The 27,153-nt window shown below is 36.3% G+C and overlaps 1 protein-coding gene across 1 annotated transcript in view; it reads right to left on the reverse strand.

Moving 5' to 3' along the window:
* The window catches only part of LOC131693140 (semaphorin-2A), a 326,263-nt gene that overhangs the window by 286,457 nt on the left and 12,653 nt on the right, over window positions 1-27,153 (reverse strand). Inside the window, exon 2 of the mRNA XM_058980723.1 lies at window positions 14,354-14,521. Coding sequence (XP_058836706.1) covers window positions 14,354-14,444 — 91 coding nt within the window. The 5' untranslated portion in view covers window positions 14,445-14,521. The remainder of the gene's footprint in view (window positions 1-14,353; window positions 14,522-27,153) is intronic.

Here is a 27,153-nt window from a genome sequence, read left to right on the forward strand (position 1 = left end):
AAATGCTACTGGTAATTTTTTCACCATGACCAGTATAATGTAAATCTTTAAATTTTCATTAGAATTTCAGATTTAAAAATAAAGTTGCTCTCGTTGCTCCACTTGTATAGCACGAATATTAATTATATTATCTATTATCTTGCTACTAGTTCGATTACTTTGTGATCTGTGTATTGAAAAGCCATCAAAAATCCAAAGCCCCACTGGATTTACGGCCAACTTTTGCATTTGTTTCCATTTCGGTGGGTTCAATATAATTCTGCTTCTACTATTGCAATTGTACACCGTTATTCAAAGAATGAAACACATTTGTACCAGATAAATTGAAATATATGATAAAGATATGCCGAACTCCCAATCCCAAATTGGGTGGATGGGTTTCTTTTTCAGCTACAGATACGAAACGAGCCGGAACTAAGTGGATCAATATTTATACGAACGTATTTTCATCAGTTGTCCGGCAAATGGCACGAAGCTAAACCAGCAGACGCCATAACAAGCACCACTCGATGACAGTTTCATGGTTTCTCATGCCTCTCCTACCCCAGCGAGCCGAGCAAGACCCGGCAGCATCGTCGATTTTTCAGCATCCAAAAATGGGACATAAACATCTGTTTTGCCATCAACAAGTTATTTATTTTCTCTACCGAAAATGATGCCTCCATAGTCTCTCGCCGCCCTCGCAGTTTTCCCAGTGCCTGGCTCTATTCGGTCGATATGTGATTATGTAGAACGACGACGCGTTGTTGCTGCCCGACGTTCGTTGGGAGAAGCATTCTTGGTGGTCTATTTAAGCGAGATGGCAGGGGACCGATTGATGGTCGGGATGGCCATTAGGAGGAGTAGGAGAGGAGAGTGGGGCCAGTTGCGGAGACCAGTTCGGAAAAGATAAACTCCTCGAAATTTTCAAGTGACACTTTGGCTACTTTATACACCATTCTGAAAGCGGGATGAAATGTGTATCGTTTTTGGCGCTTTCATCTGTTGACGTTGGGTTTTTAGGTCGGAGTGCTACAGTCAGTGTTTTTTAAACGACTTTGTCTTTGGAGAGTGTAATTTATTGCACCAAACGGAAGCTGACACACTGTGGGATGGATGGCCAGCAGAGTTTCACTGAGTGACGGTTTCCATGCTTGGGAAGTTAATAATGTCGAAGTGGATTTTTGGCCAAGAATTGTGTCCGACTAAAGATAGATTAAACATTTTTTACCTGTTGTTTGGCATTTTATTGTGCAAGCGTTACCTTTTATTTAGACAGGTGCAGATGACTTACCTGGAAAGAAAATGTTCGGAATATTAATAGAATACAATTGTCAATTGAAAAGAAATATTTAACAAATTACTGAAACGTGCTTTCCAAAGTGTAAAAGAACTGTTTGATAAGTCTTTTTAGATCAGTTAAGTATTCGTTTTATGCAATATTCCAAAGCAAACAAGAAGTGGTAATTGGAGGAGCAGATTATGCAAAAAACACCTACAAGTTCAAACTTTTACACAAACAGTCTACAGTACTTCTGTAGTAATTTAGGTACTGTTCGAAAGCACGGTTTAAACAGTGCTGAGAACTTGTTTCAGCAAAGAAATACTCAACCGAAGAAATGCAAAAAAATCGATGGGAATATCCGGTTTCACAAACTACAAGATAGTTCACACCTTCGGTATTCATACAGTTCTACTATTTTTCAATGGCCCCATATCACGCTATCCAATGCGATACGGTCGAAAATGTGCACTGTTTTTTTTTTTGCAGCACAAAACGTTTCGCCGAAGATGACGATGATTCGCTGCAGCTTGTTTGTGCCCTGCTGCTAGTTGGTGAAATTCGATCCATTTCTGTACCCGGGGCAGCACGGTCAAGAGGTGCCAGAAGCCACAAGTTCGTTTGTTTTGATGGTTCCACACAAAACCGAGACCGGTAGTGACGGACAGTGTCCGCAAAGTGCATAATGCATCACCCGAGAACAATCGGTTTCACTCGCCGTGGTCAGCCGAAAAGAAGCTATGAGAATGGCTTTCCGGGTTATTCCTTCAAACAAAAGCGGTCAGCAAAAAAAGTGAGAAAAGAAAAAAAAAGCTACCAACAACACTTGATATGTGCCAAAAACAGAGGTGCAGTGTCATGAGGGGTTCGCCACATCAAACCCAAAACAGGTCAAAATATGTGTCCTGCCATAATTTCCGAGAAATTTAAGCTTCATTACTCGTGGAGCTGTTAGCGTGGCAAATTGTGCATCCCCGCGTCTCATCCTGTCCATTCCGCTGGGACCTCAACAACGAGCTCAAAATCGTTCGATTCTCTGAATTTGCTGCACTACTCATGGCCTCATGGTCCAACTATTATCCCGTGTTAGATGGGTTGTAACACGATATTCCTCTCTACTTTGTATATTCCTGGAAAAGCCATCATTGGTGGCAAGCAGCAAGCAGGGCGATCAAAACCCTTAGCTGCACCCACTTTGAGCTCATTGTCATCATCGACAGTGTCGCAAATAATCGACCAGCTTGGGACTACACACGGAGAATGTTTTTTGATACAGAAAGTAGTTTTTTTGATACAGAAAGTAGTTTTGTAAAAATAATCATAAAAAAAATATTTCAGAATTTTTTTTATGATGTTCCAAAAATAGCTTGAAAATTGTTGTATTTGGTAGGTTTTGAACATTGCAATATGCTGATTACCGTAAACCGAGGTGACTTTGATCACTCGAAACTTTTTTCGTAGATCGCTTATTAAACCAGAATAGTCTACTGAATCATTTTAATTTGAAATGATTTTTACTCTAAACTTATAAAATACTGATTTGTTATACTTTTTGAGTATATTGTTCGGTTTTTGGGTACAAAAACTACAAAAAAAAAAACGAAATTTGACTTTACCTGATTTTTACGAAGCTTCGTAAAGTGTCTATTTTTTATAAAACAAATAAATCTCAGATTTGAGCAAGAGTAATAAATTGCAAGCGAGTTTTTATTTTCCTTTATATTGGGATATGCTAAATTTAGTTTTAAGAGTTTGTTTATTTTTAATACATTTTTTGTGAAACTAGTTGGCAATTATTTCAAATTATTTTAAGCTACAATTCGCAACATTTTTTTATATTTCAATATTCCAACGTGTTAAAATGGATGAAACTTTTTGTACATTGATAAAACATTGAAACAAAACAATTTTAGTAGGTTTAAAGGTTTTCAGAATCTTTTATTTTAGTGGGACACAAATTATACGAATTTTGGTTACTCGAATTTCACAACACATTCAAATACTTTATATAATACTAATTAATATCTATTTAACAATGAGTATCTTTCCAGAATTAGCTTAAACAAACATTTGAATGAAAAACATTGACACCAATAACTTAATGTGGGTGAACATGCAGGTTATCAAAGTCACCTCGGAACACGAAAACGGACTTCAACTTGAAATCATTTTTGAAAAAATAGCTGTGAACGGACAATTTTAAGTAAAACCATCCAATCTTGTTCTCCATACATGAGTACATGGTTTAAAAATATTAAACTTGAAAAAAATGTGTTGTGTCTAAAAATATGTAATGATTACTTCGAAAAGTGATCAATGTCACCCCGGTTTACGATACTACAAACTAAGCTGGCATAAAAAGATTAAATAAATGAAGCTTAATGCAATAAATAACAATTATGACTTTTTTCGAAATGTTTTACGAAATAAAGCTTTGTTAATTCAATGAATCTTTGATAATGGAAATATTTTCAAGTGACTTGTGCGAGTGGTTCCGGTTGGAATTTTAATGAAAGAAACACCTTTCTTGTTTTTTTTTGCTTATATTTTCAAAATCCGGTCATGGCATCATCGAAGGAAATTTTTTTTGTACCACTCTAATAATGACGCAACATTTTTCGAAGCTTTGATTACAAAACATAAAAAATTGAGTAAATCTACAGAGGCGTCTGGCAATAAAGTTGTTTGCGATATACATCATAACTCAAAATTTACTAGATTAACTTCTTTAAAATTTTGCATAGCACTTTTTTACATATTTCTTTAGATAACTACGAGAGAGTTTCCTTTTTTCAGTTTCTTCCAGGAAGTAAAAAAAACGAATTTTGTTATAAAAAATCAACTAATTTGTAATTATGAAATAAATATAACTTTAAAAGAAGCTCTTGTATTTACCTGGAGGAATATGTGACGAAAAAATTGCGAAATTTAAAAACAATTAATCCAGTATATTTTGAATTGTAGTGCCTTATACAGATTTATTAACAATAAACGTTTTTATTCTCATATTATAGTTGATAAAAGAATAAATAAGTTACACGAGACGAAAATTTTAACTATGAACAATAAGAATACAGTGAAAGTTATTGCAAATTTTATCGCTCGTTCTGTCTCTTGTCATGTCTTCGTAGAAATACAAGTGGAACAAATATGTGATAATTAGCGGTAAAGCAGAGCACTCCTAAAGGTGTAGTTGAGATCGTGGAGTAAGCTAGAAAAGTTATCGTCGAGAAGACAATGCCATACCGTATGGAATGAAGTCTCCTCGAAGCAGAAATTACTTCTGCAATATCCCCAAAATACCAGTCCCGCGTCGGAGATTCCTCAAGCTATTATACTTGACGACGTTTGAAGAGAAAAATTTAATCTCATCTAAAAAGTAGTAAAACATGTCTCCACAGGGAGACTACCAGCGTCACACTCTTCCTGAGTCAAGAGAGCATAATGATTCGTGGTGGCGAGTGGCGTAGCACTTTTTAGTATTTCTGCAAAATAGTGCTTAGAGCGTCTTTTAAGGGAATGCTATAGAATCATTGGGTACTGTTTGTACACGGGGCATGGTAATAAATCATATGAGCCATCACCGATCTACAGTAGATTCACGCATGGCATACTCGAATCGTCGATTACACCATCGATTTCAATGCTATCAACGGACACTTAGACGCAGTATTCCTGCATAAAACACTTGTCACCACTAGCATCATTTCCTCGCTTTAGATAGAATACTATACGGAAAAAATTGTTCCCAAAATTGTGAATAAAGTGCCATCAATTCCGGAACAATCATGTTTTCACCTTTCGAAAACAGGAACATGAACAAAAAATCATGTGTTTTACAATTATGTTCCATTTCCATTCAGTAACGCCTATATAACGCTTTTGTTAGTGGAGACATTTGTTTTTGTTTTGTGAACTTCAGTCCCTGTCTCCGTCATACCATTACCTAATCGAGTTTCTGTATGTGAACCAGTTTACAACTTAATGAGCAGTATTCATACTACCAATGGTTAGACGTGATTTTATTTATAGTTTTTGGAACCTTATTCAGAGTCCGACTTTGCAACATGAACTGATTCATGATTTGTGACATCTTGAACATGATCTGGTTTTCGTGGTTGTGAAGTAGTTCACAAAATCAAAGCATATTTTGTTGTGAAATATTTCACAAAGCCCGGAATATTATTCAAGAATCGTTTCAATCATTATGAACTAGTTCATGATTCTTAATATATTAGTCACGATTCAATATCCGTGCTTGTGAAATAGTTCACAAAAACACAAAATGATATTCAAGTAAACGAGAACTGATTCATGATTTCTAGCGATTTAGTCACAACTCACCATTTAGTCTCAAGAAATAGTTCATAAAACCATAAAATAATATTCATGTATTCATGAACTAAGTCATGATTTCTAGTGTAATAGTCATGACTTACTGTTCCAGCTCGTGCAATAGTTCACAAAATCGAAAAATGTTCATCATGTGTACGTGAACTGATTCATGATTTCTAGTGACTGACCATTAGAGTTGGACATGGTTATATGAAAAAAATAAAATTTCGCTCCGAGTAACTTTTTGGATCCAATTTAGCTCCCAGAACAACTCTGCAAATTTTTAGTTCGATAGGTGAAACTATATTTTTGCGCCCACGGTTTAAAGTTTACATGGGATTTCGTATGGCGAAAACGTCTTTTTCAAATTAATTCCGTTACCTCCTAAAAATAAATAGATATCTGATTTTTACAGAAAAGTTGTCAAGGAAACAAAGTCTAGAAGACCACGAATCGATGTGATACTTGTGGAAAAAGTTATTAAGCAAAAACCGATTGATGCCCTGAAGATTATTGAAAATTTTACTTTTTATAGCATCACTGCTGCTGACGGTCGAATTATATGCAAAATCTTTAACTTTCTCTTATTATGTACAAAAGAAGACTCAATTTATCCCTCTAAACTCTTGCGAAGTGGCCAAATAGTATAGATAAATGATTTAGACACATTAAGAGAAGACACTTTAAGAATCAGATCAAAATTGCATATAATTGGATAGCCAGCGGCAGAAGTGCTAGAAAAAATGAATATTTTATCAATCGTCAGAGCATCAATTAAAACTTTTTTTTCTCAAGCATCAGATCGTTTCGTAGTTTGCGAGATTTTGTTTCTTTCTTAAATTTCCTACAAAATCCACATAACGGCTTATTTTTAGGAAGCAATGGGCGACTCCTGGAGGAATTATTTTGTGAAAGCTAATTTTCCCATATAAAATCCCATGTAAACTTTAAACAGTGGGCGCAAAAATATAGTTTCAGGGAGCTAAGAATTTGCACAGATCTTCTAGGACCAAAATGGTACCCAAAAAGTTGCTCGGAACTGGAATCTGTTTTTTGTCCCACCCTACTGACCATTCGTGCTCGTGAAATAGTTCACAGAATCATGAAATCCTATTCCTGGAAACGTGAAATGATTCATTATTCCTAGTACAATAGTCACACCTTACCATGTGTGCCCGTTAAATAGTTCACAAAATCATTCAATATTATTCATGGATTTGCGTATTGGTGCATGATTCGTAGTACATGATTCTTTTTCAATTTCATGTATCTCTGCAGATGGTCTTAAAGTTTTCACGTGAACTGTTTCATTTTTTGGGTTTTTTAATGAAATATTATTTAGTTATGTCTAACTTCCAGTAACTAGTAATAGGTGCGAGCAGCAGATATAAGAAAATTATTAAGACCTCCAACATCTTTACTCGTTTGAGAATGTAAAATGAAACGTCTGGACAGAAAATGTAAACTAAAACCAAAAATATATTAGAGTGTCACGAATCATGTTCGTGATGTAGTTCACGAAACAAGATACCGCAAATCGGCTACGCTTTAATGAACCAAACCATATTGTCACGTTACTCTAAGTAAAAATCTGATAGTAATTGAATGTGAACCTAAGCCACATTACTCCACGTGTCAAATTCGAAAGTGAGCTTAAGAATAAAATATCACGATATATCCATAATTTCAGGAACTTGATCACGATTTTCGTAAATCGTTCAGTTCTCAAAATCGTGATTTTTTTGTTCATTAATTTATGAACGGATTTTTTTTTCGTGGACAATTAGGTGGCAGGCTGACCGTGATTGGTAAATCGATTGCCTTACAGTGATTCGCTAGCAGTCTTCGACAAAGTTGTAGGCAATTAAATCATCTTTCTTATTTTCACTTACAGTGATAATACGATGAATATAGTGCCACCTAGCGGCGAAAATGCGAGTTAGTGGGTTTTCTCCATGTAAATTGTCGAAAAATCCCATACAAACTTCGAGCACGTCGGTCCGGTAGCTAGACTTGTCCGATTTGCTTCAAATTTGGAACAAATACTCCTGGTGGGACTAGAAATCGACTCAGACATGGGCCAATAGGGATAATTTTTTTCCTGTCACTCTACCTTACACGCAATTCATCTGGGCTCGATTCCTAAATAGCCTCGCTCGTACGGATTTTTTCAGATAATTTTCTAACCCGTAAAAATAAAAAAATACAGTTCTGAGCTTATATGAACAAACTTTTGAGATATCTGCTATGGGTAAATATTTCTGATTCACTTCATTTGTATTCTTTAAAATAATGAACAGTTTATTTTCGATGCGAAAGAAGATCACATTCGGTCCGACCGATACCACTATGGGGAGCTATGTGGTCAAAAATTGAAAATTGTATCAACTCCAATTGAACTCAATTGTATACTGATTTTTTATATAAACTTAAACTAAAAAATTCCCGAGCGATAATTCGAAAATCCGCGTAAAAAACTCTCAGCAAAAGACTTGGAATATCTTTGGAAGTTTTTTTTTGCACGGAATTCGCAATTAACGCGGTTTTTGAAAAAAAGTCATTTTGAATGCAAAAGAGAAGATTTTCGGAAAGATGGAATAGACGGGTCTGGAAGACTCCTTATGGCTCGCATCCCAACAATATGGGTATTTTCGGAAGAGCCTTAAAGAGTAGGTGCCAGAAATTGATTTTTGACGCTATTTTTAAATCAAAGATGGCGATTTCCAGTTTAGTGAAATTCGCTATAACTCAATCAATATGGATATTTTCGGAATGGTCTTGAAGAGTGGGTGCCAGATATTGATTTTTGACGCCATTTTGAAATCAAAGATGGAGACTTCCGGTTTAGCGAAATTCGCTATAACTCAATCAACATGGACTTCCGGTTCAGTGAAATTCGCTATAACTCAATCAATATGGATATTTTCGGAATGGTCTTGAAGAGTGGGTGCCAGAAATTGATTTTTGGCGCCATTTTGAAATCAAAGATGTCGACTTCCGGTTTGCGAAATTCACTGTAAGCCAATCAATATAAGTATTTTAGGAATGGTCTTGGTGCAAGAAATAAATAAATCCGCACCTTCCCCGCAAGGCTTTCCATGAAAAATAATTTTTGACGCCATTTTCGAATCCCAGATGGTGACTTCCGGCTTAGCGAGATTCTCTACAAATTAATCAATATGAGTATTTTCGGAATGGTTTTGATGAGTAGGAGAAAAACGTCGATGTTTGGCGTCATTTTAAAATTCTAGATGGCGATTTCCGGTTTACCGAAATTCCCCCATGAAAAATCTGGGCAATCATCCAAAACGCCCTCAAATAAAAGATCTAATCATAAACCAGCAAAAAAGCAAAATATTTTTATATGTTCATCCAGAAGAGTGCGGTGAGTATGGAAGAGAGAGAAGAAAGATACGAATGTGGTGTGAGTTGGGGGTTTGAATTTATTCAAATTTAACATATGATGAATTCCACGAAGATCCGTCCGAAAATAATTAAAATTCTGATCGGCCATCTTGGATTCCTATGAAACTTTACACATTTCATCGGCATGGAAGACTAAACATTTTCCAGAATCAGAAAGATTATTTTGACTCAAGAGCAATTTTTTAAAAGGGCGTGAACATTTTTACGTGCATTAATTTCATTTTTTTTGGTTTGATTACTGTATTTTATACAGAAATACTTTATGAGGACGAGTTTGAGAGAATGATTATTTATGTGCGAAAAATTATACACTGAAAAAAATTTGTGTTAAAAATTTAAATTGCAAAAAAAATTTTTTTATTTTGTCAATAAAAACCTTAAGAGAAAAGAAACATTTTGAATGTGATTGTATGATGGAGAACTTATCGATAAAAAAGTTTTTCTAACAATAACTTTATACATGTTTTTAAATTTCATGCTAATTGACATACAAAACTGTAATTTTATTACAGAATATAATTCTAACTCTTATTTTAAATCAAAAAGTATTTAACAAAAATCTTCTGCGATAGTTTTCGAGACATTTGGAACAACAAAAACAGTTAATTTGTGTGATTATGCTCTTTTTGAAAGTTATTCGCGGTACCCAATTATAAAATGTCAAAAATCTAATGTTTATCGTTTTTAAAAACGTAAAAGAAACTTTTTCAGTGTAAAATTTTTTTTTTCGTAACAATAAATTTTGACATATTTTTATAATTCTTACTATTTACAGCCAAAATCACAATTTTCTTTTTGAATATGATTCTAAACGCTATTTTAAACCAAATGCTAATAACAAAAAAATCTGAAATAAAGTAGTTCTCGAGATATTTCAAATTTTGTTTTAACAACATAATTCTTTTGTTTTACTACGACCTTTTCAGAAGTTATTCACGTTTATCTATCAACAATAATAACTTTTTCAAAAGGCCCATAACATTTCCTGTAACTTTCTCTTTGACATGAAGGTGATATAGTAAACCATTTGAAAGCTATACGAAAACAATCAAAATACTATTCAACCACAGGGTCTTATGATAAACTAAATAGTTCGATCATATTTTGATTGTTTTCGTATAGCTTTCAAATGGTTTACAATACCACCTTGTTGTCAAAGAGAAAGTAACAGAAAATGTTACGGGCCTTTTGAAAAACTTATTATTGTTGATGTAGAAACGCGAAAAACTTATGAAAAGGTCGTAGTAAAACAAAAGAATTGTGTTGTTAAAACGAAATTTGAAATATCTCGAGAACTACCACATTTCAGAAATTTTTTGTTATTAGCATTTTGATTTAAAATAGCGTTTAAAATCATATTCTAAAAGAAAATTGTGTTTTTGACTGCAAATAGTATGAATTATAAAAATATGTCAAAAGTTGTTGTTAGGAAAACTTTTTTATTGAAGGCTTCTCCATGATCCAAATACACTAAAAAAGTTTCTTTTACGTCTTTAAAATGATAAACATTAGATTTTTGACATTTTATGATGGGGTAAAGCGATTAACGTTTAAAAAGGGCATAATCACACGAATTAATTGTTTTTATTGGAACAAAATTCCAAATATCTCGAAAACTATCGCATTTTAGAAGATTTTTGTTAAATACATTTTGATTTAAAATAAGAGTTAGAACTATATTCTGTAATAAAATTACAGTTTTGTTTGTCAATTAGCATGAAATTTAAAAACATGTATAAAGTTATTGGTAGAAAAACTTTTTTACCGATAAGTTCTCCATCATGCAATCGCATTCAAAATATTTGCTTTCTTTTTAGATTTTTGTTTCTAAAAAATGGTTTTTTTTTGCAATTTGAATTTTTAATACAAATTTTTATTTTTGTGAAAAATGACACAAAATTTTTTTCAGTTTATATTTTTTTCGCTCATACATATTCATTCCCTGAAACTCGTTCTCAGAAAGTTTTACTGTATAAATACAGTAATCGAACTAAACAAATTTGAAATTAATGCGCGTACAAATGTTTAAGCCCTTTTTAAAAATTGCTCTTGTATCAAAATATTGCATTTGTCAAAGAAAATAATGGAGATTAATAAACCGAACACAACTTCAAAGCTTCGTTCGAATCGACGATGGTCATATTTTGTGGTCAGCCGGTTTCTCATGGGATCCCTCATATTGCTTAAATTTAAGTGAATTCAACTGTTTAATTAAAAACTATTTATACTACAACTTCAACTTCCAAAAATACAGTGAGGACCCGATTTTATCAGCTTTTTGACTCGATTTATAGATATTTGACTTAACAGTGTAATATGCATGTCTAAGGATAAAAATTCAATATTATTTCTTTAAAGAGGTTTTTGTAAACAAACTTATTTCGCTCATTATTCCGTGGCCGAGTCGAACTTCATGGAAAGTACACGCAAGTGTGTTGGAATTTGAAGAAGGAACAAATCTCAAATATTCAATCCGCAGTTGTTAGTCGCATCATGCATCTAAACGAGCGAGCATTTTCCATTTATTTTCAATTTCACTGGCCCTTGAATAGGTTTTTTTCAAGCAAAACTACTCTGAAAACGCTTCTTACTGTTCATGTTAGCTTGAAAACGCAAAATATTTAATCTAAACTGGTCTCTGTAGAGCAGATGACAGCCTTGGTTGGTGAATGAAAAAGTATCAATTTTAAATGAAGACGTATGGTTTTGTCATGAAAATTCCGCTAACCTGACAGAGAATGATTGAGGGATGTTTTCAATTTAGATCATGGTTGGGATGGATGGAACTGAAAGTTGGCATTTGAAAATGAAAATTCGCATCACTGCCAGCTGCCATGTAATTTGTTTCATCAGAGTTTATTGCCAATCCGACTCTCGAAGTCTCTTTTTAGAAAGGCAAAACTGCCTCTTCAACTGCTCTGCGATCAACACCAATGATTTCGATGTCGCACGCGAAGCCATGAGGCATGTAAGATCTCGCGAGGATGGTTCCGATGCTTCGCACATCGAATCTTCGCATTTCATCTTCGAGCGCTATAACAATAGATTAGGAATTGTATAACCCTGTTTCAATATATCTTATGTTACGAACGATTCGAATGCTTCTCCGGCTATATTGACGCTCGTTTTTGACCCCTCCAACGTCATGCGAATCAACTTAAACAGTCTTGTAGGAAAACTATGTTCAAACATTATCTGCCAAAGTTCGTTTCGTTTCGCTGAACCGTATGTGGAATTTGTCACTGGGTTAACATTTCACCCGTTTTTGAGCATCTTGCTCGAAACCTGGTTTGGTGTTCGCCGGCAATGAATGCAACCAACGGGTGTAGGTTGCTGAATGGACCACGAAAAGAGCACCTTGTAGGCGGCATTGAGGATCGTTTTACCTTGCTAGTTATTACATTCAAGTTTGTTGCCCTTGCTGAAGATAGGATATTTGAGGCCATCCAACCAATCCAATGCTATGAGAAAACGCACGCTTGGAAACACATCACCCACTATGGAAACAAATAAAGGATGCCCTCAAGGCGGAGTTCTATCACCCTTATTGTGATCATTAGTTGTATTAGGTGTAGAAATCAATAACTGAAATGGGATAGGAAGTGATTGGATTTGCAAATGATGTTGTAATCCTCGCGAGGGGAAAGTGTGACTCTATTATCCCAAATAGAATGCAATCTTCACTGAACTTTATTTCAAAGTGGTGTAAAAAGGAAGACCCGAACATAAATCACTCCAAAACAATCATAATCCCATTTACTCGAAAATAGAAATATTCCCTATCAACACTTTTGCTCAACGGAACAGAAATTAAAATGTCTGGTATTAAAAGTATCTGGGATTGATACTAGATGAAAAACTAAACTGGAATGCACACATTGAGCAGCTCATAATCACGGCAACTAGTGCTCTTTGGATGTGTAGTATAACAATTGGTAGAAAATGGGGTCTCAGTCTCACTCATTTTTTTTCTACTGAACTTGTTGTACGTATTGAATATGTAATAAATGCTGCCATTTCAATGAAAAAATCGACGAGTTTATCAAAGCCCATCACTTCAAGACAATTTTCTGGCTACGTTATTGCTTGATTACAAATTATTTGATTTGCCAAAAAATCTATGACACACTAAACCCAAATGGAAACTGCCTTCGGTCTTACGTTCCATGTAGATATCTTTTCATATTAAATTATCCCTAATTTTTTTCAGTGTTACCCACCAACCATTTCGGGCAACGAAAATTCCGCTGATCCTGTCGAATGTACACGAAAAACTTCAAAGCAAAACACGAATAAACGAATTGCGACCTGGATTGTTTCGGTTGAATAACTTAAAGGAGGTCAGCTCTGACATAATGGATAATGATGGAGATGTAGGCCGTCACACTTTGCCGTCAACCTGGGCTCAGTTGCGATGGAAGTGAAACTCTGTTACGCTGCCAGGCAGATATCCTTTTTGCACTTGGCCTCGCTTCTGAAATTAATTTTTTTTCCACAAAAGATGAACGTCATCATCAATGCAATGCTTTGACAAACCAACACACACACACACTCACACAGAACTGGCATGAACGCCCACCGCAAACTGTAAAATATGCAGTGTGGAAATTATCACACCTCGCTCCGTTCGTACTCACTCGGCTGTGATATCCTTTTTCCAGGCTCTAAGAGGCCATGCAGCGACACATTGTGCACAAAAAAGAAGAACTGTATCTATAGGTACCTGCCTATAAAAGGCCGTCGTGAAAAGGGCTTCCCACAGAGCAATTTCCCCAACGCGTTTGCCGTATTCTTTTGCCATTTTTCGCACCGGTGTGTACCAAGAAAAAGCGACTCTTCATCACCGCTCACCTTCGCCGTCGAACAAGCAATTATAATTGAATTAAATTATCTATTATTCATATTCGGTCGAAACGTTGCCTGGGGCTGGGGTCTCTACCTTGCAAGCCAATGAACTTTCGGGGGTTTCGAGTGGAAGCAGGGAACGACACCGTATTGTGGGTACGCAATGAAAAGCTTCGCAAATGAGAGGAATTATTTTTAATTTGACATTCAAGACGTAGATCGCCTGGGCACGGAGCCAACGTTAATTGCACAGGGAGCACAATTTTCTTCTCATGTTTCGTAGAACCACGCGAAGGATGCGCAATTAGTGGCACATTGTTATGATAATTCATGGAAAATATTTAACAAATGAAGCAATAGACATAGTCAACGCCTTGCTGGCGGGCTTTTACCGATTTATGGAGACAATTTGGGTATTATTTAATTTGTTAATTCTTGAAAGCTATTCAAGATTTTGATTTTTATTTCGGACCAGATTGGACTTACCTGGTGAAAGTTCTTCTGTAACGGCATCAGGATTGGCTTCCACTATTCCTATCAGGAGCAAAACCAACAAGCAGCACATACTTGCAGCCATGGTTCGATTTGGATGTTTCCTTTTACTTGTCCTTAAGTATTCACTAAACCAAATCACTATAATAACGTTTGTTGAATCTGAAATCAAAATAGAAAAAGAAAATAATTTAGCTATCAAGCTCCAGAAACAGTCTCTCATAGTTTCGCATAACAGATTTGTCTTTCGAATTAGGGTCAATCGTGCGTCACTGTAAACATGTGTCAGTCGCAACCCTCCCGATGTCAGCTGACACTCGACATCACCCATGGCTGGGTATCGGCAAACCACGTTTCCGATGCGTTCGAAACGTTCCACCGTGATGCGTCTTGGAAAACTGTCGAAACCAGAAGGATTAATCGATTTATTATATGTTTCCTGCTTTTCAATCATCTTTCATCCATCTGCCATCGACTTTGCCGAGCATTTGATCCGCTTCCGCTGCCAAGTGTGAGTGTGTGTGCAGGAATATATGTCATGTTGACTGCCAGAATATTGAAAACTGAATGATCCCTCCATCATCTCCGTACGTGATTTGTTTTACTTTGCGCGCAAAAGGATGGGAAGGATGCAGCACAGCAAAGATGAACTCGGCGAATGCGAGGGAGGGGTGTTCAATTTTTATAGATTTACATAACCAATGTTCTGATTTTTCTAGTTATTACCAGATTTTGAGATATAACACATACTCACTGGTATCTATACTTATCGGATTTTCGATTGATGTGAACCGGTGTAGTGGAGTGCACTGGTTCAGACAGGAAACAAAAAGCAATTAAATTTGTTCACCGCACGCAACTGTGACCGGAGATATGAAGCTTTGATGATTCGGATCACCGGTTTTCATCAGAAGCCGCAGTAAAAGTAAAAATAATCATACCCTTAAAACTGTGAAAAACTCCAGTGATCAAGATGCAATCAAATTTGTTCACCCCACGCCCTTGTGACCGGAGATATGGGGCTTTGAAGATCCGGAACATTAACGCGAATCCCCCGTATTTGAGTGAATATGTGGAGACCTAACACAAATAATCGAACAAATCAAATTTTCGAGTAAAATAACAATATATTTACGGTGTCTTTGTCGAACAGCTTTATTAAAAAAAAATCGGCATCCACGAAACTTCAGGATACGAAAGAATGGAATTTTGCCTTTCATTTGCAATCGATCGTAAAATGATCAGTCGGGCTTCTAGAACAAGTTTTCATTTCAAAGATTTTTGTTGAAAACTTACTTGAAAGGTTTTACAGGGATACTAGTTCTCATTTTTAGGTAGGTTGGTTTTAAGTATATGTTTGAAAACTTTTGGGGTAAATTTCATTCATCAGAATGTATAAATGTAGGGTTTCGCTAGCCCTCAAATCGCATTTTATTTTCAAAATAAATACATTTAACAAAGTGTTAGGAAAAGGCATCAAACCCAAGTTTCATAATTTCCTTTAAGAAGAAATTCCGGGAGCGTTACGCACAGAACATGGATTACAGCAGTAAACGATCGAGAAAGCCTCGCGCTGAACCATACATTCAGTACATTATCTTACAAATTTAAGTCTGTTATTGTATTTATTGTACATCTTTCGCATAATACAGGATAAGGGCTAGGACCGTATATCAGGAAAACTGGAAACTCTGTCCAGAATCTGAAAACAGTAAAAGCAACACCTCATTCGGGTAACGCTGGTACTTTCTGTATCAACTTTTATATTGAGCTTCCTATTTTCGTACAATAGACAAAACTTTTATTTATCATTGACTATTGCGATTTCTGTTCAGCGTATAGAGATTCCGGATTTTTTTCTCAAAGAGACAGTAGGCTTTGACATCTTTTCCAAGGTTATGTAAAATTTGTTTCTTTTGATACCAAAATGTGATTGGAGTACACGAAAAGCCTTGTAGGTAAATCGTTCGATGAACAGAAGTCCTCTAATTTTTCCAATAAGTTAATAAACTTGTACTTAAATCCCATTGAATTAAATTTTTATCAACCATTTTTTTCGAGAGTTGTCCAACTGGAGCTAGGTTCTGGGAAGGGCTCCCCGTCAGAATTACACACTACAATTGCAGACAAGACAGGCAATGGCGCCCACTAAAACACTGCTTTAGGCCAATTGTAGCGGCCCGTTATTCTGAATGTGATATTTATTGTACGGTTCAGGTATGTGCGGGCTCAGGGACTTCGCGATCGCGTGTATCATCGCAAAGGGCTCGAGCATTTGTACGTTGACGTGTTCGATCGCGTGTACGTTTGTATGTCGCGTGTGCTAACGTGTATGTAACTTCGCGTGTATAAATCCTATAAATCCTACCGTTTGCCTTTCGAATATTCGCGTATGTTCTAGAATGATCGCGCGGAACGTGAATCTGATACTTAATTTTTACGGATTAGGGTTCAGATATTAGAAGAAAGTGGGTCCTTCCATATCACTAGAGTTACATCGAACCCAGCCACCATAGCCATATCAGCGCCACGTTGCCACGTTGCAACGGACGACATCAGGCCACCTCGGCAGACGCGCAGTCAGCAAATCGATAATACAAAACCGATTTACAGCGATACGCACGCTCTCTTTCAGTTCGACAGTGCTTATAGTAAGCAGGTGTTAAGTTAATTTGTGTGTTAAAAGAAGAAGGTTACAATAAACCTGTATTAATAAAAATAGTTTTTTAAAAGTTGTATCACGGCCATGACTCCGTGACTCTAGAGTTCCCAGTCATGTCGCCTTGGAACGTGTTGTCTAGTGGATATGAGTTTTATTTTTTGATTGGTATAACTGAATATAAGTTGCTAGAATGGAGGGTAAAGATATCCGGACGTGACTGATTCATGATCGCGCGTTTGCGGGTTCGCGTTTGGGACCGCGTTTGTAACTGCGTAAGTACTAAAACGTTCGCATTGTTACCGGAGTGTTATAAAGATTGCACGATCGCAAACGTAGGTGTGCGTAGATGATCGCGAAGAGCTTAAGCCTTCGTGTGTTGACGTATTTGTCGCGTGCATGTGACTTCGCGTGAGTGCTATCAATTCAATGAAAAAATCATTCATCAACTAAAGCATTTATTTAAATGGCAGAAGGTTTGTATATTAAAGCATAAGTGAACTGCATAACAGCATAACATTTTTGCTCCATAATACCACTCAGAGCCAGCATAGAAAAAAATCACAAATAACCAAATGAATGCTCTGCACTGAACATATGAAGAACAAGGCAAACAACTGAAACATTAAAAATTCAATAACAGCCGATGGGAAGCTTGTCCTTTCATTTGAGACTAAGTTTGTGAAAATAGGTCCAGCCATCGCTGATAAACAGAGGTAACATTTTTTTCCACATACACACATACATTCACACACACAAACATTTTCCGATCTCGACGAACTGAGTCGAATGGTATATGACACTCAGCCCTCCGGGCCTGGATTAAGTCGGTTCTGTTCAGAGTGATTTCATAACCTAATTTCTATATGAGAAAGGCAAAACGTCATTAAAAGTTTTAACTCTAAAATTTTTGTGAAAAATACAGTCATAGAGTTTATGTAATAATGAGCTAAACAAAAAAATTACATTAATCGAACCAATACAACGGGATATGGTGCTTTTTAATTAGGAGTAGATTTGGAAGAATTGACCGAATCACCAAAAATTAAAATGTCGATATTACCGATAATAATTTTTTCATCAACATCCAAAAATACGTGTGACGCTATTTTATACATAGAAGTTAAACCAAAAATATCAGATAATTTAAAAATGTCTAGTTTTGAAGGTGTGTGATTTGTAAAAAGAATGACCCATATGTCACTTGCTCCGCGTATTGGCGATTTGCGCAAAACCAAAACCTATGATTCAGCTCATGAAGTGGCAAAGTGATACAGTTTGCTTTTTTTCACCCGCAAGTAAGTCGTAGCTTACAACAAAAACTTCATTTTCTTTTCGGAAAAAGCTTACCACTGCCAAAATATGAATGAAACGAATAAGAAATTTAGTTTTATTTGCAATTATTCTGAAATTACAGCCATTTGCAACTATTTGGCTCATACACTTCTTCGAAATGTTATCGGGGTATTATTGTGGTTAAAAAAATAGTTCCATAAATGATGTTTCAACTCGAAACCGAGACCCAATTAGTACCAATGTCAAACTCCTTCATATTTTGACGTACGTAGGAGATTAAGTGAAGAATATCAAAGAGAAGGATCGGCTGTGTATGATACAAAGCTCAAACTTTCCTATTAGCCGGATATATTCTTTCCTCGCGTGATCTAGAGAGTTTCATGAAGTTACACCATCTCATGAAGGTTTAGCTTAATATAGGAGTAACGGGAAATGATGTTGGGGCGGCTACGGTGCTCAACAAATTACATTTTGGAACAGCACATATATGGCTTTGCGAATAATATTAGAAACCACTATGTTTTACACACACTTAAAAATATTTACATCTTGCAAGATGCACATAAAAGGAGCGTCATAATTCACTTAAATTTACATTCAAGAACATTTAAAAATGCGCTTTGTTCACAATTCTCCATCTCCATTCAACCGAGTTCTACATCAAAAGAGACACAATATTTTATTTCACATGTTAAAACATGCAAAATTCCATAATTTGTCATCAAAATACGTCGCAATGTTGTTTAAGTCAAGTGTAATTTTCATTGTTTTCTAAGTGTGCACCCTTTTCACAAGATGTTTACTCATCGTCTTATAAAATTATGGTTTTCTTTCATTTTCATAAACAATTATCAACAAATTGATCGGTGATTTGGTGTTTAAAAGTTATATTTTTACCAATGTTCACAGAAAATATATGCACTATGACAGAACAGAATCAAATCGGCAACACTTTGCTTCCAGCGCTATCTGTGAGCGGTTTCAAAGTAGAATCACCAATAGGTATGTAAGGAAGGTGTTGATTAGACTGTTTAGAAAAATAATGAATTTTTGAAGACTCAATCAACCCACCCCGGAGTCGATTCTAGTCCCACCAGGAGTACTTGCACCAAATTTGAAGCAAATCGGACAAGTCTAGCTACCGGATCAACGTGCCTGAAGTTTGTATGGGATTTTACGACAATTTACATGGAGAAAATCCACTGCCACTAGGTGGTACTGTATGATTCGTATTATCACTGTAAGTAAAGATAAGGAAGATAATTTAATTTTCTACAACTTTGTCGATGACTGCTAGTAAATCCGGCTTTGTTAAAAGAAGTTATTAACTTTTTAATGAACTGTCGTCTGTGTCAGTTTTGCATGAGGCATGGTTGTGTATCAGTGTTCGATTCCCACAAACTGCATTTTTGTGAAGTAATGGTTAAATTTAGCTCAATAGTATGTTCAGGAGAATTGTAGTACATGATACGAGTTAGGTTTTGGTTAGAAAAATTTAGTTCCACCTGTGACCGCATAGAGGACACAAAAACCAACTTTTCATAGGAGAGATAGAATTTCGAGATATTCGGAAGAGTAATTGCAAAATGTCTGCTATACAACTTTGTGTAAAACACCTAATTTCTATCTCTCACTGTTGAAAAGTTAGTATTTGCGCTCGCTATACGGTAATATTTGGAACTAAAATGTTCTAACCAAAACATGACTCGTATTATTTACTACAATTCTTCTAAATATGCTATTGAGCTAAACCTAACCATTATTTTACAAAAATGCTCAGTTCGTGCGGATCGATTACTGATACAAAACCATACACAGCTAGGCCCCATGCAAAACTGACACAGACATGAATTCGCTAAAAGCTTAATAACTTCTTTCAGCAAAGCCGGAATGACTAGCAGTCTTCGACAAAGTTGTAGACAATTAAATTATCTTTCTTATTTTTACTTAGAGTTATATTTAATATAGTGCCACCTAGCGGTGAAAATGCGAACTAGTGCGTTTTCTCAATGTAAATTGTCGAAAAATCCCATACACACTTCAGGTACGTTGGTCTGGTAGCTAGACTTGTCCGATTTGCTTCAAATTTGGACCAAGTACTCCTGGTGGGACTAGAAATCGTATCAGAGGTAGGTCGATAGGGGTAATTTTTTTCTTGTCACTCTTGTGATGATGCTAAAAAGGAATGCAAATCCACTTACTGATAATCTGGCTAAGAAGGACAGGGATTTGAAAGCAGTCACGTTCGTCTTTTTTTAAACTTGCTGCTGATATGCAACTGAAGGATCAGGCTTTAGAGCAGTCGGCTTTACCTAACGGCATATACTTTTGTGCTTTCGAAGTGTCTCGACGGTCACAGGATTGTTGATACTCGCATGTAGCTAAAGCCGGTTTATTTGCTCTTTGACGACTAAAGTCAACCTGTACTTCTATTGAAAAATACACAATAAGGCTATACCATTCCCGACCTTATGATTTAACCTTTTCAAGATTCAGCCTTCCTTTACTGGACGTTGTTGACGAACAAAGGTGGTGCTTTTTTGATTACGTCAAAACTATTGATGTCAGCAATATGATGCCTTTGAAGAAGTTCCTTCTTTCTACCTCATCGGACCGCGTACACAGATGCGTTTTACAAAGGCAAGTCTTTCAATCGTGCTAAATTGAATATTTTTCAAAGTATCGATTACAAATCAAATAGATATAGGGGAGAGTAAGGATAGATGAACCACGGGGATAGGTGAACCACTAAGTATACTACGTCATATCCTGATGATTTATGCGCCAATATTATTTTGTTGTTAGCTCTTTCGGTAACCTAACCTCACACGAATTTGCGATAGGGTCAAACGTTTGTTGACGTTTTAAAAAATGATCAAAGTTTTTTGTTGTTAAACTTAAAGAATCAGGGGCTGGGTGAACCACTATAAATGATTTTCATTTTGGATGTCATACCACAGCATACAAATTAAATGACATTTCATACTTTCAAAATAAAAGACAAAAGGATAAACCATATTTGTTCAAACGAGTCTACGTGTTTTTATATTAGTCGGAAGAATGGTTCAACTTTTCTTCTGGAGTGGTTCAAGTATCCCCACACATACATGAACCATTTGACATACAATTGTAAAATGCTAATAATTATGACCACACGTAAATTTTCATTGCCAGAGATATTATATATGGGAAAGCATTGTCTGTTCTTTCAAATTCACGCACAGAAAATACTGCATCTCAAAGGGCCTAAAAATTATTGCAAGTAACAAAAAATGGTTCATTTATCCCCACTTCCCCCTGTCCTATATTCAACCTCTTCTAATACCTATTTAGAAAAGCAAAGTTGATGGGATTTCATTAAGTTCTATACACTACTCTTCAATACCCGTTTTATTTATTCAACTAATCGTTAAGGTACGACGCTTAGTTCTACACTAATGGTATTTTAAGAGTTTTAGGATATTAGTTGATCTATTGGTCTTCAATCGTAATTACCATAAGCCTCCTAAATAAAAAAGGTTTCGGGAAAAGGCTATAACTCCACCAAATATCAATATATTTTTATAAACTAATGCTTGTTGTTTTCACTGAAAAAATGTGCTACCAAAATACTATTACTTTGATGTAATAAAATCTTTGCTTTATACCTTTGGTAAATTCAAACAATCTTGAAATTTTTTCTCGTAAGAAGGTATGTAACACCTTAAGATATAGATTTTAAAACAAAAAGCGAAGACAAAGAATAATAAAAAAAATCAATAAAATTATTCTGATAATAAAAGTGCTTCCTAATCCGTACTCGAAGACACCATGGTTGAATTTGGAAACTACTGTTCTAACCTAGGTATATCAAACAAAAAAGGCTATCTTCAACATCCCTAACGCAAATCTTCAATTGGTACTTGGAAACCGCATCGCACAAGTGAGAAGTGATATGGCAAGCAAAAACCCCGCAACACTGAGAGGTTTCTCGTTTTCATCCGATTCTCCCCACAAAAAAAAGAAGAATCATCATCCTTCGGCGGAGTTATGAAGTGCGCTCTTTTTTTCTCCTATATAGTTTACCCTTTCCGCTTCGCATCGTACAATGTAAAATGATTCCAATTTCAAATAAATTGCTGCTACTAGCATTGCGGTGAGGGAGGAGGACTGCTTTCAGAAGAAGCTGGACAGCTTTTGCTCGTTGCAATAACAACAACACAAAAGTGTACACATTTTCCAGCGTGCTTACTTCCGATTGGGGTGGTGGTTCAGATGTAGCATGAGCTGATCGAAAATCGGGAGATGAAGCTTCGTTTTCATCAATGTGCCAGTAGCACACTTCCCGACAGGCTGTCTTGCAGGCTCAACGGCCGATGACTAAAATGCTGAACGGAATTTTTAATCTTTCATATGATAGAAAATAATTGCTTCAGGAACATGTACTTGACGGAGAACTTGCATTCCGGTAAATCGAAAGTTGCATCTGCGGTACGGAAGTTGATGCTCCAACCTTTTTGATTCGAATGATATATTTTTATCTGACACATCTGTATTTGATTTGAATCATTCCAGCTCGTAATATCCTTGATAATATTCAAAGCTGCAAAATAAGCAACAAACATCAAGAAATAGATCAAAGACAGTTCCTCTTCTTTTGTATCAAATGAATTGAATTCCGTATCTAGGTCAGGCACTGACCACCTAAGGCGTAATAGTAAACTGTTCCAAACCGACGCGCAAAGCACCCTAAAACTAGTTTTTTATTCCCATTGAAAACAATCAGCTCTATGAACTCAGTCGCTCTCCAGATGTACTTGCACTCGTTGCCAACAAAGTTTTATCTTAATGATGATCTCTGTTTCTCGTACTCGTTTTCTGTTCTAAACTATTGCTGCTGCATTCGGTTGGATTTTTAGCAACAAGAGTAGTTTTACTCTCCGGTTCGTAGGTTCAGTTTTTCCACCCCAGGTTCCACCAAGACGAAGAAGAAAAAACTATTCACTTAGATGATCTCGAGGATGACGATGATTGCATGTTCCGTGAGGATGACTTGGGACGGGAATGGTGCTGGTTTATGGCTGGCTCTGAAAGGGGCACAATCGAGTAACGCGACAGAAAAAAGAAGTTATCTCGACCTCAGCATCGCACGTTTTGCCAAGGCAGTTCGGTTCGGAAAGAAGAAAAACAACCGCGCCCACCGTGAACTGTGGTCCGTTAAAGATAAGGGAACATTGCTAGGTACCTCAGCGACGGAATTTGACCTACAGAATTAAGAAAAGGAAGCGCAGTTTAGTCAGCGGATAGGTAATGCGAGAAGAATAATTTGAATATTATAATTCAAGGGCAGGATCAAATTTGGATGATAAAAAAGTTGGCAACTTCAGCGAATGGAATAAGCTAAGTTTGTAGAATGGTGCCACTCATTAGTTCTTGTGCTTTGGCTGATTTATAAAGAAGTACAATTTCTTCATTAAAACTATTTCTGAGTAGCAAAACTTTTTGTTTTCTTTCGATTATAGGGGAAATAGCCTTAGGTTCATTCGCCTTTGTTTCGATATAGAACAATGTCTAACAGTAAGTACAGGGGTTGCTACCAAACCCAGGTAAGCTGAATGCAAGACAATTGCACTATTTTCGAAAAATTCTTCTGTAATTTTAAGAAAACAATTTCACGTGTCTTTTACAGTAATTCTATTTGAGTTAACGTTAGTGTATCGCATATGCGGCTCAAAAAACCTTGGCAATTGTAAGAAGAGAAGGAATAGGTACGCCTTGCTAAAAACAATATATCTCATCCACGATATAACAATTCCGTTTCGAGTTTTAGATACCCTTTTCCTCACATGGCTCGTATATGGATCCATTTTTGGGCATATCACCGCATCGGCATTCACTATTACTTAATATGTGATAAAACTTAGGGAGTCTCTTATACACTTGATTTCGGTTTGCCACAATGATGGGTAGTGAATATTTTTCTCATTTCAGTACAGTTCAAGTCCAAGTTGGCGACATCGATCAGTATGCTTCAATAACCCAAGAACTGTTCAGCCGTAATAACTCCAGCTTGAAAATACGATACAGTCGAATTCTTAAAATCAAATAATTCTATCGATGCAAATTTAAGAAGCATTTTTCTATAGTGAGAATGTCAACAAGCAATCGTGTTTCTTTAGAGATTGTATCTTCAAGATGCAAATTGATGATGCACTCTTTCAGAATCACAATTTTAGCGATGCTCTGATCATCAGAGTGCCACCTAGTGAAGTCAGGTAACTAAAATATATTAAGTCGATTGGCACGTTTCCCATGCTATTCGCAGATTTGTGTCTTGCCTTGTCATCACATAACTTTCCTGATGGGAAGAAAAAGAGAGGTGAAAGAAAAAAGGTGAGGATATGGAAAATGACAACCCAATACAATAACAACACAAAACAATAGACATCCTAGATTATTCACTCCCGAAGGAATGTTGAGCCCTACTGATAGCCTCTTTAGCTCTTTACCACACTGGGTTAAGAGCAACAGAATATCCTTCAGTTTTAGCTCCCTGCACATAGGTTCGTCTATGCATGAAGAACCAAATTTCTCGAAAGCTCGTTTGCATTGGCCGAAGGCTCTTGATTTTGTAATTGATGCGAGCAGACCAATTGAGTTCTGAGTCGAGAATTATCCCAACGTACTTAACTTGATCTGCGACAATAAATACAACGGACGAGTTCCAGTTGTAATCTTTCGTTGTGTGAAAACCCCATATTGATGTTTTATTCGGGTTATCTGATCGTCATTAACTGCTTAACAAAACATAAGGCTTACTGCATCAAACAGAAAAGTGTGCTAATGCAAATTCCGGTGATCATTATAAGATAATCATCGGCGACACCATACGCCGGAGATCCAAGTTCATCGACTTTCTTCAACACGCCATCGGTGGCAAGGTTTTATAGAAGTGGTGACAGCGTGCCACCTTGATGACATTCGCACACACTCAGTTTCCCTATCTGCATTTGTTTTAACGGTGAGCACAGATGTCGGTTGCTAAGCATTGCGTGTAATTGAAATGCAAGAAATTTATTCAAAATATACTTGAATTGTTCCTATCGTCTTTGAAGTAGAACTGGAATGATTCCACCTTTTCCCGAAGACTTATGCGGAGAAAAACTTTTTTCTTTTTTTTTCTTTTTTAATAGCCCGCCTCTTACCCCCACACCAAAAAGCTCACAAACGGAGCCCCCTGGTAGTGGACACATCAGTTCTCAGCGTACAAAAAAAGGTCAGCACAACTAAACAAAGTTACGAATCGCGGAAACGCTGAGAACAAAAAAAAAACAATACGAGACCGACAAAACACAAAATTTGACAAGAAGCTACGGCGGGTACCCAGCGGAAAAGAATACTTTTAAGGGTCCCATCGTAGCTTTGCAGGAAGATTATAATAATTTAAATTTATTTATTACTTATTGCTAGAAATAAAAATGCATTTATCAATTGTTTTTATTAAAAAAAATGTTAACCAATTATAATTAAAGGAATAAGCTCGATTGGTGGTGAACGAAGTTTATATTAAAAATTATCCTATTTTATTTTTTAAAATTAGTTTCAATTTTGCTTGGAAACGAGTGCGACATGTTATTTGCTTTAAATCAGTAGGAATCTGGTTGAATAACTTAGGTCCGATGAAAGAAATGCGCCTTTGACCAAGGTTCGTGGATACCCTGGAGTATAATAAATGATTGGCTTGTCTAGTGCTGTGAGCTCGAATGCCTGTTGTAAATTCTAGATTATTATGAGCAATAGTATTATGCAAAGCATTGTGGATGTATATTATTGTTTGGTAGTTAGTCAACCCAAGCAAAGGTAAAATGTTATGGGCATTATTATTGTATAACAAAATAGTAGGGTACATAAATGGTTTTTTATAAATAATTTTAAGACATCTGTTTTGAAGCGTTTGTAGCTTTTTCAGGTTCGAGATAATGGCACGGCCCCACACAGATACAAGGTAGTTCAGCAATGAGTGGATGTGAGCATAATAAAATTTTAGAAGTACATGCTGGGGAACAAAAAAGCATACTTTACGCATAGCCCCACATAACGATGTAACTTTTCTCTCTATAAATGTAATATGCTCAATCCAGGAGAGTGTGGGGTCTAAGTGAAGTCCTAAATATTTGAAGCAGTTAGTTTCCTGAATTACAGACTGTCCCATTCTTGGGTCTGGATGCACGCCTATAGCTCTTCTAGATGAACCAAACAGCATATATTTAGTTTTTGATAGGTTCAAGGGAACTTTCAATTGCCCATTTGATCGATTCGGCTGTCACAATTCTACGAGAAAATACCCAAGAGTTCAGGAGCAGTCGCTAGTGATGGCTCCGCACAGCATGGAATGTGTGTGTGCCAAAAAGACAGTTGAGTAATACATCTTCGTCAGGTGAGTTACAGTGGCGTAGTAAGGAAATTTTTCGGGGGGTATATGAATTTTTTTTGTATATGTACAATATATGAATGTATGAATAAATGTTTTTAGAGAGCAGAAAAATGTTCAAACCCAACCTGAGCAGCAAAAAAATGTACAAAAACTAACAACTCAAGGAAGGATTTGGTAGCCATCCGACCCACTAATACAACTACTCTTGCACGGAACCTGATTTCTCCTCGGCATTTCCTTACGACATTACTTCGGGAAGAGGTTTTTTTTATCTGCACAACACACACTGCTAGTTCTTTCAGTAGGGTTACAACACCCATCCTCGACACACTACAAGTTTTCGACTATCCACACAACGTGGAAAGTTCTGTATGGTAGTAGGAAAGCTAGCTGTGGCTCGAGAATTAGTGCTCTTTCTCTGCCAGG

The sequence above is a fragment of the Topomyia yanbarensis genome, chromosome 3, assembly GCF_030247195.1.
Source record: "Topomyia yanbarensis strain Yona2022 chromosome 3, ASM3024719v1, whole genome shotgun sequence".
NCBI classification, from domain to species: domain Eukaryota; kingdom Metazoa; phylum Arthropoda; class Insecta; order Diptera; family Culicidae; genus Topomyia; species Topomyia yanbarensis.